The sequence below is a fragment of the Rhinolophus sinicus genome, linkage group LG12 (assembly GCF_036562045.2).
Source record: "Rhinolophus sinicus isolate RSC01 linkage group LG12, ASM3656204v1, whole genome shotgun sequence".
Lineage (NCBI taxonomy): Eukaryota > Metazoa > Chordata > Mammalia > Chiroptera > Rhinolophidae > Rhinolophus > Rhinolophus sinicus.
Window position 1 is genome coordinate 32,925,096 of NC_133761.1, and position 12,329 is coordinate 32,937,424.

The window sequence follows — 12,329 nt, forward strand, 5'->3', positions numbered from 1 at the left end:
TTCATCACAATGGTCTCATAGCTTGTGTGCGTGTGTGTGTCTATGTGTGTGTTGCCTAAATATCTGCTTCTTTCACAGACTGTGAGCTCCATAAGCAGGGACCATGTCAGTTTTGTCTAATGACTGCATCATTAGAAGCAGTCCAATAATAAAGTTACTGATGATAATTATAGTTGCTACCATTTTATAAGCACCTGCTACGTGCTTAAGAATTTCATTTGACTCTAAAAGTATGTGCTATTATTGTCCATATTTTAAAGATGAGGAAACAGGTTTAGAAAGGTTAACAACTTACTTAAGGTCCCACAGCTAGTTTAAACGGAGCTGTGAATGGAACTCACATCCGAGGAACACCAGACCCATCCTTTAAAGGGCCCATGATCTGCCCTCCCAGGTGACTGGTGGATGGAATTTTCCACGTCACAGAGTATGAAAAGAGGCTGCAGACTGAGCACATGGAGAGAACTCCCATGACATGCAGGGGCTGGCCTAAGAGAAGAGATGTCACCACGAGTGTTACTGAACCCTTGGCATTCTCTCCATAACTCATCCCTCCTACACGAGGAGAAGCAGAATACTGGCAGTCTCCTCACTAACTGTGAAGTGCTACATGTGGGCCAGGCTTGGGTAGCTTATCCGGTAAAGCCCAGAGTGTCCAGTAAAGCCCTGCGAGGTCAGATGGCAGAACTGTCAGATAACAAACTAAAACAATGCTTATGAGTTGAAGACCTCGTTCAGAAGTAAGGCATAAAAACATGAGAGATCAATGTCCCCAGAGAATACATTACAGTGCCAACTGAGTGACACAGTGTCATGCGGGGTGTATGCGGGGTCTCTGGTCCTTCTCCCCACATAAGAACGCAGGACATGGTGAGGCCAAAAAGGAACACCAAGGAGCCATAGATAGTGGAGTCATACCACTATATTCTTGCTGGTGGCTGGTCGAGACACAAAAGGAAACATCCACCAGTACCCCAACAAGGCGTCTTCCTGTACCTGTCTCTCTGGTGGCTGGGCGAGACGTACGAAGTAGGATCCACACGATTTGCAATCTGCCATCTGCTTTTCTGCCTGCCAACCAGCCAACCAACCAACACAGTCACGGCAATTATACCAGTGGCTAATGGCTAACTGGTTACAGCTGATGGCCAACCAGTCACAGCTGATGGTCATCTACTACCTGAGCCAGCACCTTTCCACGTGAGGCCAAGAGCCTGGAAACTGCTCTCTGGGACTCTGTCCCCCCACACAGATAATTTCAGAAAAATTGGACAGGCTACACAATGTTAAAGCAGGAAGTCGTGTTCCTTTGGTTTCAGAAATTTGGGTGCTGCAAAGTAAAGCAGTCTGTCCAAGGTCACACAGTCAGTAAGAGTGACACTGCCAAGACCAGCCCTCATGTTTCCCAGCTCAGTCCCACCTCTGGACCCCACCCCAGGTCTTCAGAATGTGACACCTTCAGCTACAGGGAGCACCAGCCCTGATGCCAGCACAAGCAATCCTGGCGCCCAGCACACGGGTCACACTCACATCCGATTCCACCCGGCGCCACCCTACACAGCCAGGCCAGTCCTGGTGTCTGCGCTTTGCACCACCACTTTAATAATTTATTCCTTAAATCAATAGCAGCACTTTTCAGAAAAAGAAATTGTGCCCGGATGAGGAAGAACAAATCCTGGCGAGAATCTTTTCTTCAGGATTCTGCTTGAACTTTTTTTTTCCAGTTTAATTGGATGACATCAAATTCCTTTGAAAAATAGGTTTCTTTTTAGATCTGAAAATAGCCCGCATTCACTAACCACCTATTAAATATAAATGGCTACACCCTGAGCTTGAGATTCGTTATGCTCTTGAAATCCTCAGACTCCTAATAACAAATTCCAGGTTTTAAACCCAATTTCTTTGCTTCCCTCTTCCATGTAATGCTCCAGAGACACAGGGAGCACTCCTTTCTGTTAACAGCTGTCTGCAAAATCAACTGAATGCAAACATTAAGGCAGGGATAGCTCTAAGAGGCTGACCTCGGGGGAAGGGCTGGGTCTGCAACAAAGACAATGGAAAATGTAACAATGAAGCAGGATGTTGGGAGAAGGGCTGATGAGGACATTGGGTTTTAGAAACAAATTCCATTTTTCTTGGATGAAGAAGTAGGGCAACTGGCTGAAGAAGAAGTGTAGGTATAATTGCTGAATATATATGAATGAGTATTAGCGACTCTGGACTGGGCCTGCAAACCAGCCCATCTGTGGGCCAACTTGTGGGGGTGAAACTACTACCAAATGGTCACTTCCTTTCCACTCCCCCTTCTGTTCTTGGCCTCCTTTGATAGTGATGTGTGCACTGCCTTGGACCCTTCTCTAATTCCTAGTGCCTCTCCAGGCAGGATGTGGAGGGAGTGAGGGAGGTAGAGGGAATCTTAGATGATTGGTACAAGATGCAGAGCTTCAAGCAGATTCTCTCTGCTGATGGCCACATGCCTAACTTGTTTCCTCTTCCTTCCATTAGGAACACACAATGAAGCTTGCATCCATAGTGACTGTCTGATTTGAACCAGATCTAATTATCTCTCACATAATGGTTTTGGTCCACAAATACGAGCCCACCTGTGAGTGATTTTCTCTGGGTATAGTTAGCCATAGACACCCTCATCTCTAAAAGGTGTGAATAGCACAGAGAGGAATGGCCAAGTCAGAAGAGTTGGCCTTCCAACATATTGTTTGCATGTGTGGTCTAATGGAAAATATTCCATCTAATTGTTTTCACATTCTGAATGTTCTCAGTTAAAATTCCCACTTAATACTTGAATGTTTCCAGGGTTTGTATCCAGGCAAGGCAGTCGGAATTATCTTTTATAAGAGAGGCTCAGTTTCAAAATATGGGCTCTGCAACCATCTGCTAGTGTACAAGTTCTAATCCTTATTAGAGTGAGCATGTAAGTCAATATGTGCTGTAAGCAGAATGTGGCCCATCGGCATTTAGTTATACAGCCCACAGTCCTTTTCAAAAAGATATATGGTCAAAACTTTGAAAACTCAGTCCTGTAATGCAGGACTGTTGTACCTATCACCAGGAAGAGGTGGGTGATGGAGCACATGAGACTATACATACCTAAATGGAAGCTCCTGAGAGCTCTGTGCACCACCACACTGTCAGGAGAACGCAAACAACTCAGGGTGCCCAAGTATGGACTGACTATGGGAATCCTTTATGAAAAAATTCACAACTTGAATGCTTTAAAGAGGCCATCTTTCCAACAAGACTGAGTAATTCAGATAATAGTTGCAATTCATCCAGAATGATAAATCTGAGAGATCCATTTACTCATTCATTCATTCAATACTCTGTCATACCTACATGTGCCAAAACTTTGAGGTGCTGCGGATTCAAGAATGAGAAAAATATAAGAATCTGTCCTTGTGTACTTTTCCACTCTCAGGGACAGTCTGGTTTAAAGAAATCCCATTTGGGGTCCATGCTGTAGATCCCCAGATAGGTCCCTTGATATGCCAGATGACAAGCATTTGAGTCACATCCTTAGTATCACCCTGTTGACACCATGTACCCCTTGAATGGTGTGAAGCTGCCCCAGAGACTTATTCTTTTTTCCCTTCATATCAAAGAAGATAGAGCTACAATTTCCCCCTGGTAGCAGCTATCATGTGTTTCATCTTGCAGGACTGGAAGAAACCAGCTCCTTTTACCTCCCATCTCTGGGCCCAGACTTTCTTTTCTTAAATTCCAAATATACCTTGTGGGGGTAAGGAGGAGGGAGCATGCACCCCCATTTCAGATACGTGGGAGCTTCAGCTTGGGCCTTGACTTTGCTAAATGAATCCAATGTGCAGACCCAGTCCATTCAACCTCTAAAAATCATCTCCATCACAGTATCAGGTGAGACAAAGGTAAAGGGCAGAATATTAGTAAACATAAATGCTGTGTACAAGTATACCTTGCTTGAGATTTGTGAAGAAAAGGAAAACCAGCCAGGCATTTAGTGGAGCAAGCCCTTGTCCAACACCCAGGCCCACTTACTTCTGCAGGTTTTCTTATCCGGATTCAGGGTAAAGCCTTTTAGGCAACGGCAGGCATAGGAGTCGTCTGTGTTAATACATTCATGCTGGCATCCATGGTCAGGTGAGGCACAGTAGTCTATTTCTGGAAAGAAAGAAATACCATATAAATGACAAACAAAACAATAAATCTAGCATAGGGAACCAAGGGATTTTCAGTCTTAACTTTTCCTAAACAGATAAATTCCCGTGACCTCAAACACTCATGCCATGAAGGGATCTCTCAGTGAAGCTATTTCCATGTTTAGGGATATGGCCCCCCAGGAAGAGAACTTTGACATGTTACAAAATGTTTATACAACAAACAAATCTATGAAGACGCTCTCCTTGTTTGGGTTCATGTAAGAGCCTAAAATGAAAGAGTGTGACTGGGTGCTGTTTTGCTATATTACAGACTGGGGGAAAGAGAGTTTGGTGAATGTTTCATTGTTTCATGGAATTGATGCAGTTAATACAATGACGTCTTCCCAAAGTCCAACTCCAAAGCACTTAACCTCCTCAAACACGGAGCCAATCAATAGCATACAAAATCACATACTAGGGAAAAGAAGGCTCCATCCACATTCTAGGAGTGAAAGGCACAGATATTCTGAATGCAAACCACCTCCCTCCTTAACAGCTGCACATAAACAGGATCGTTCATCTCAAGGTTTCACAATCAGAGAATGTGATCTCCAGATGCACATAAATTTAAATCAAAATATTCAGAAAAAAAGTTTACATGGAATTATTTTATAATGGGATTTTACTTGTAGAAGTACTTTTATAGATGTGGAAAAGAACTGTTCTATTGACAGATCTGAACAAAGTATTTTGCTATAGTGGAATTTGGCCACATTGTTTGAAATTGCTTGAACTGGCCACTGACAGAGTCTTAAAAGAAGTCTTTTTGATTTGATGAGGATTTTCATTGTTTTTAAGGAACATGTGAACTACATATATCATTTTTATAATGAAGAATGTGGTATAAATGAGTTTTCCAAGCCTCTACAAAAGCAAACAAAATAAGAGAAAGGTACAGAATATTCTTGAAAGGAAAAACATTGAGAAAATGTCAATTCTTCCTAATTTAAAGTCATAGAAATTTTAAACATACAAAAATGGACAGAATTGAATAATAAATCCATGTATATATCACTCAGCTTCAAAAGAATCAATCTATGGCTGACCTGGTTTCATCTATACTCCCATCCTCCACATTAAGATTCTATATTACAAGGTGGCCGGTTGACTCAGTGGTTAGAGTGCAATGCTCATAACACCAAAGTTGCCGGTTTGATTCCCACATGGACCAGTGAGCTGCGCCCTCCACAACTAGATTGAAAACAAAGACTTGACTTGGAGCTGACCTGTGCCCCTTACAACTAGATTGATTGAAAGCAACAACTTGACATGGAGCTAATGGATCCTGGAAAAATACACTGTTCCCCAACATTCCCCAATAAAAAATTTTTTTTTAAAGATTCTATATTACTTTGAAGCAAACCCAGTTATAATTTTGTCCATAAATATTTTATAATCTATCCTTAAAAGACTGGAACTCTTTTAAAAAATGTAACTACAATATCATAATGAGGCATAAAGGTATTAAAATAAACTTTTTATTTGGAAACTATTTCAAACTTTCAAAAAGTTGGAAACATAATATTAATAGTACAAGTATGTAGATACAGGTGACACCTATATACTCTCTACCCATTTCACCCATTTGCTTTATCATTTGCTCCTGTCTCTGACCTATTTGAAGTTAAGTTACATCCATCATGCTCCTTTTTCCTTCCATAAAGTGTGCTTCTTAAGAAGGATATTCTCTTAAATAACCACAGTGTAGTTATAAACTTCATAAATTTACACTGATACAATTGTTTTATTTAACCTACCATATTCTAGTCTTGTCAGTTAATCCAATGATGTTCTTCATAGCATTTTTCATCCTCCAGTACAGGGTGTCAGAGATCATATTTACTTTTCATATATACTTATCCTCCTTTCATCTAGAACTATGCTGTCTAATGTGGCCATTTAAATTAAAATGGATTAAAATTACATAAAATTAAAAATTCAGTTCCTCAGTTGTGCTGGCTACATCTCAAGTGCTCAGCAGTCATGGTAGCTCCTGACTATTGTATTATATGGTGAGATACACATTTCACCATCACAGAGTGTTCTATTCAAAAGCATAGTCTACAACATTTCCACAGCCTTTCTTTGTGTTTTATGACATTACATTTTAAAATAATACAGTATCCCCCACTTGTGTTTAGTTTTATTGAGGTACAATTAACAAAAAATGCACATATTTAAGGTGAACAATTTGATGAGTTTTGACATATGCATGTGCCCATGAAACCACCACAATCAAGATAATGAATTTAGCCATTACTCTCAAAAGTTTCCTTGTGCCCTTTTCTAATTCATTCTTCCCCACTCCTTCTGGTCCCCAATAATCATTAATCTTCTGTCAAGATACGTTAGTTTGTAATTTTATAAAATTGGAACCATACAGAATGTATTCTTTTTAGTCTGGCTCTTTCATTCATCATAATTATTTTGAGGTTCATCCATGTTTACGTGTATGTCAATAGTTTGTTCCTTTTTATTGTGGAGTGGTATTTCATTATATGGACAGACCACAATTTGTTTATTCATTCACTTGCTGGTGGGATTTCAGCTGTTTCCAGTTTTGGGCTATCACAAATGAAGCATCTAGGAACATTCATGTACAAGTCTTTGTGTGGACATATGTTTTCATTTTTCTTGAGTAAACATCTAGGAGTAGAATGGCTGGTCATAAGGTAGATATATGCTTAAATTCTTAAACATTTCCACAGCCAGTAAATTAGAGTTCACTTGCTCCACATCCTCACCAACACTTGGTAATTTTAACCATTCTGGTGGTATGTAGTGGTTAACTCATTGTGGTTTATTTTGCATTTTCCTAATGACTAATGCTGTTGAATATATTTTCGTATGCTTATTTACCACCTCTGTATCTTCTTTAGTGAAGTATCTGTTTAAATCTTTTGCCATTTTTATTGTGTTGTCTCTATTATATTTTAAGAGTCTTTATATATTCTAAATATAAATCCTTTGTTGGATATACATTTGCAAATATTTTTCCCAGTCTGTGACTTGTCTTTTCATTTTACCATAGTGTCTTTTGAAGAACAAAAGTTTTAATTTTGATGAAGTTTAATTCATTCCTTTTTGTACTTTCATAGTTTGTGTTTTTTGGGTCTTATTTAAGACATCTTTGCTAAACCCAAGGTCACTAAGAGCTTCTCCTATGTTTTCTTCTAGAATTTTTATAGTTTTCACTCTTACATTTAAGTTTTAAATCCAATTCAAGTTAATTTTTGTATGTGGTGTGAGGTAAGGGTCAAGTTCCATGTATGTACATATGTATGTATGTATATGACAGTCCAATTGTTGCAGCACCGTTTGTTGAAGACATTATCCTTTCTCCATTAAACTGCCTTGGCACCTTTGTTGAAAATCATTTCATTATATATATACACATATGGGTCTATTTCTGGACTTTAGTCTGTTCTATTAATCTATGTGTCCATCTTTACACCAATACCACACTGTCTTGATTACTGTTTCTTTATCATTAGTCTTAAAAATCAGGTAGTTTAAGTCTTCCAACTTTGTTTATGTTTTTCAAAATTTACTTGACTATTTTAGTCCTTTGCATTTCCACATATGTTTTAGAATCAGCTTGTCAGTTTCTACAGAAAAGCATGCTAGGGAGTGATAGATGTTGCTTTGATCTATAGATTAACTTCAGTGTGCAGGTCTTTCACATCTTTTGTCAAATTTATCACTAGGTACTACATAGTTTTGATGCTATTGTAAATGGTATGTTTTAATTTTAATTTTGATTTTCCATTGAAAGTTTATAAAAATAGTTGATTTTTGTATATTGACCTTGTATCCTGCAACCTTGCTAAACTCGCTTAATAGTTCTAGTAGCTTTTTTGTAGATTCCACAGCTGCCTTTACTCATCAGTACAGGTATAAGATGATTAAGCATTAGACATGAGACCCACAGTGTCCTTGATACCAAAGACACGAATCCCTGTCTGTCTAGTGTACCAAAGTACTCTATCTTTCCCATGAAAAAACCCTCAACAACCATCTAAGAATGTTCTCCTGCCTGGCTCAGGAGTAATGGTTTCAAATTAGACCTCAAAAAGTCTTGCCACCATATGATCCAGTAATTCCTCTTCTAAGTAAATACCCAAAAGAACTGAAAGCAGGGACTCAAATAGATACTTGTATACTCATGTGCATAGCAGCATTATTCACAATAGCCAAAAGGTGGAAGCAACCCAAATGTCTACAGAAAGATGAATGAATAAACAAAATATCATATATGCATACAATGGGATGTTATTCAGCCTTAAAAAGGAAGGATATTATGCTAAGTGAAATAAACCAGTCACAAAAGGACACATATTATACGATTGCACTTTTATGAGGTACCAAAATTAGTCAAATTTATGCAAACAGAAAGTAGAATGGTGGTTGCCGGGGGCCTGGGGGGAGGTAGGTAGAATAAAGAATTATTGTTTAATATTTATTATTACAGAGTCTCAGTTTAGGGAGATGAAAAATTCTGGAGCCAGATGGTGGTGATGGTTACACAACAACATGAATGTACTTGATGCCACTGAATTGTACACTTAAAGAGGTTACAATGGCAAATTTTATATTATGTCTATTTTCCCACAATTGAAAAAAAGTCTTGCCAATATTTTGCAAACTGTTGGTATCTGCATGGTTCTACCATTCTCTCCCCTAGAAAATAGTCAGGTAGGTTTGGGTGGGTAAGGAACTGATATAAAAGGTGGTGCTTTTTTGAACACTACTACATATTTTAAATTACATTATTTATTCAAGAGCATAAAGTCCTATTACACGCATGCTGGCTTAATCGTAAATTAATCATGCTTGTTATATTTCACTGACTAGTCTACCTGTTTTAGACAATAATTGCACACTTATTGATTGGATTAATATTCAAATATACTTTTGGTTAAAACAGAAACTGACATTTAAGGAACTGAGTATCTTTCATTTTATTTCATTTTTTGCAAGTTTATAAGAAGCAAAAAATAGTAATTTTTTTTCTATCTCAACATCACAGCAGCAGCCATGCTTACTTGGCTGGAAGCTGATGTGATGCCTCGTTGATTACTAACGGGATGCCTGCCTTGATTCTGCACTTCTGCCTCCATCCAGTGTGTCTGTCCTTTTAATTAGTCCCTATTTACCAGTTCTTGTTCTTGTCCCTGCCACAGGTCTGGAGCACTCCCAAGTGTCTCAGTTCTTACCACTGGACTTTACCTTATTTCCTACTTTCATAGCTTTCCAAGTACTCCAGTGTCTCCTTTCTTTTGCCAGTCCTCTCATGAGGTCTGGCTTCCTGCTGTGTCCCCAAACATGGCAGGAAAGGGGCCCTTCTTCTAGGGGACACATCTCCCTGATGCCCACCCAGACCCTTTTGAGTGCCCAGCACTCTTCTCAGTCCATGCACTGGGGCAGCTCACTTCTGGGTCTTGACTCTGACAGGGCTCAAGACAGCTGAACTGCTGAGCTCCATGCCTAGTTGGTGAAACCTCACAGCTGGACCAATCTCTCCCCTAACTCCCAGCCAGACCTCCTCTCCCAGTCCCCCTGCACTGCAGTGCCTACTTCCAGGGTCTCCTTGCCTGCACCAACCTGGGGCTTGTAATTCGCTGTGTCCCAAGAGATTCTGGGATAGAAAACATGCTGGGCCACAGTATGGGGGTAACGGTGAGGCTCTGGGAATGGTGGCTGAAAGAGGAAATCAGGTGACCTCAACCAGGGATGGAATTCTGTAGAGGCAGGAAGGAGACTGGCTAGTGTGTATATTTTCCTCCAGGCCTCATCCCAGGGAAGCTGCAGCATCCCCACCTGTTCTAGTCCAGCTGGTCTCCTCCTTCCCTTAACTGCTGTCTTGGGTCTTGTCTATGAGCCTTTGGTCACATAACACTCTGCAGGGTGACTGAGTGCTCTGTGTGGCTTGTGCCACCAACCAGCTTCCAGTGAAGCCTGGGACCAAGTCTTGATTGTTGTGTTGTGGTTTTTTTTTGCATTATTAAACTTAATTCAGGCATGTGGTATATGCTCAGTAAATACCAACTTAAAGTCTTTGAAGCCAGTATCATCCCTTAAAAGAATGTGCTGGGTACCAGGCAATTTGCTAAACTGTTTATATGAATTATCTCATTTAATCTTCAAGACAATCCTATGAAGTAGGCAATATTACCATCCCATTACAGTTGAAGAAACTGAGGCATACATAACTTGTCTAAGATCACCTAGTGAAAAAGCAGAGGAACTGGGATTTGAACTGAAGCCAAGACTGCCCCTTGGCAGCACATGGCCTGTCCTTTGATGAAGGGAACTGACTCATCAGTCCAGCAACCGCAATTCTCCAGCCATGACCACAGTGCCGGCTGCTGGTTTATAGTTCAGAATAGTCAGAAGAGAAGGGAGATCAGGAACAGAGCAGTCTATTCATTCATTCACTTATTCTCTCAATAAACAACTGTATGCCAGACATGAGCCAGGAGTGGATATGAACCCATCTGGCTCATATCTTTGCACATCTTTCCTCCTCCTGGTTACCCCCAGCTCACCATTCTTTGCCTGGTGACTGACGGCTCTGGCTTCAAGACTCAGCCAAGATCTCTTCTCCTCCAGGAAGGACCTTGCTTTACTCATTACTATTGGCATATGTTTTAGGGCTCCAGAAATGTATGTTTTGACTTAATGTATCCCTTGCAGTTCCATATTTCACCCCTGCCTCCAGCTCTGGTGTTTGTAAGCAGTTTATATTTAAGGATGGACAAGCAAGTTTATGTTTCAGGAGTATTGAGGGATGCTTTTTTAAAAACTGTGCAGGTATATCCTGCTTTACATAATAGATGTATTTTAGAAAGATTGTGGGTACATGAACTTTTTATGAATAGAAATCCTATTTTCTCATTGATGTATGTTTTAGAGATGACTTATTTTAAGTTGCTATTAAACTTCATTTTTAAAAAATGCTGAGCCATAATACTTGAAGAACAAGCTTCTCTCAAATGAATCTCTCTATAGGCGTTTAATAATCCATACACAATCCCTTAAGTGTTGTGACATACCTTTACATTTAGAAGAACCCTTTGGAATTCTTCTGCAAAAGTAGTGATCACCTGGGCCGGACCGGTGGCTCAGGCAGTTGGAGCTCCATGCTCCTAACTCCGAAGGCTAACAGTTTGATTCCCACATGGGCCAGTGGGCTCTCAACCACAAGGTTGCCGGTTCAATTCCTCGAGTCTGGCAGGGGATGGTGGGCTCTGCCCCCTGCAACTAGGATTGAACACGGCACCTTGAGCTGAGCTGCCGCTGAGCTCCCTAATGTTTCAGTTGGTTAGAGAGCGTCCTCTCATTGGTTAGAGCGCGTCCTCTCAACCACAAGGTTGCCGGTTCGACTCCCGCAAGGGTTGCTGGGCTGCACCCCCGTGCAACTAGTAACGGCAACTGGACCTGGAGCTGAGCTGTGCCCTCCACAACTAAGACTGAAAGGACAACAATTTGAAGCTGAATGGCACCATCCACAACTAAGATTGAAAGGACAACAACTTGACTTGGAGAGAAGTCCTGGAAGTACACACTGTTCCCCAATGAAGTCCTGTTCCCCTTCCCCAATAAAATCTTTAAAAAAAAGTAGTGACCACCTTAGTTTACAGATTTTTATGGTCAGATCTTGGAAGCTCATATTAATTCTGGTTTGTGTGTGTATAGTTAAAATCAAATAGAACTCCATAGCTAAAACAAAAAAATGAGCAGTTCTCTGCAAGCTGCCCTCCCCCACCCTGGAGCAACCACATTCAGCTCCTTTTGGCTCAGCGATTTCTCTGTACTTGAGTGGAGTCAGAGTTTAAACCCACAAGCCACAAAGCTTCAGAGAAAGTATTTCTTAAGCCCTTTTAATACTGATGGGCACAGCCAGGCTGAGCCAGCTTGAAATAAGATGGTCTGACTGTCAGCACGCACAGCAGATGCTGGAAGAACACTCCCACATGTGGTCTCCGATAAAAGACACCGTCGTCAAATGCTTTGAAGGGTGACATTGTGATAGAGCGGACTATGGTTTTAGGACAAGTTCAGGAAGGCCTGACAAATGAGGGATGGAGGCAGAAGGTATTAGACTCCCAGCACATAATCCTATGCTTCTCTATG

The 12,329-nt window shown here is 40.6% G+C and overlaps 1 protein-coding gene across 5 annotated transcripts in view; it reads right to left on the bottom strand.

The window, feature by feature from the left end:
* Nucleotides 1-12,329, bottom strand: part of MATN2 (matrilin 2) — a 145,399-nt gene that overhangs the window by 32,123 nt on the left and 100,947 nt on the right. For all 5 annotated transcript variants that reach the window (XM_074317011.1, XM_074317012.1, XM_019714989.2 and 2 more), the window contains one exon: nt 4,033-4,155. In XM_074317011.1, coding sequence (XP_074173112.1) covers nt 4,033-4,155 — 123 coding nt within the window. The remainder of the gene's footprint in view (nt 1-4,032; nt 4,156-12,329) is intronic.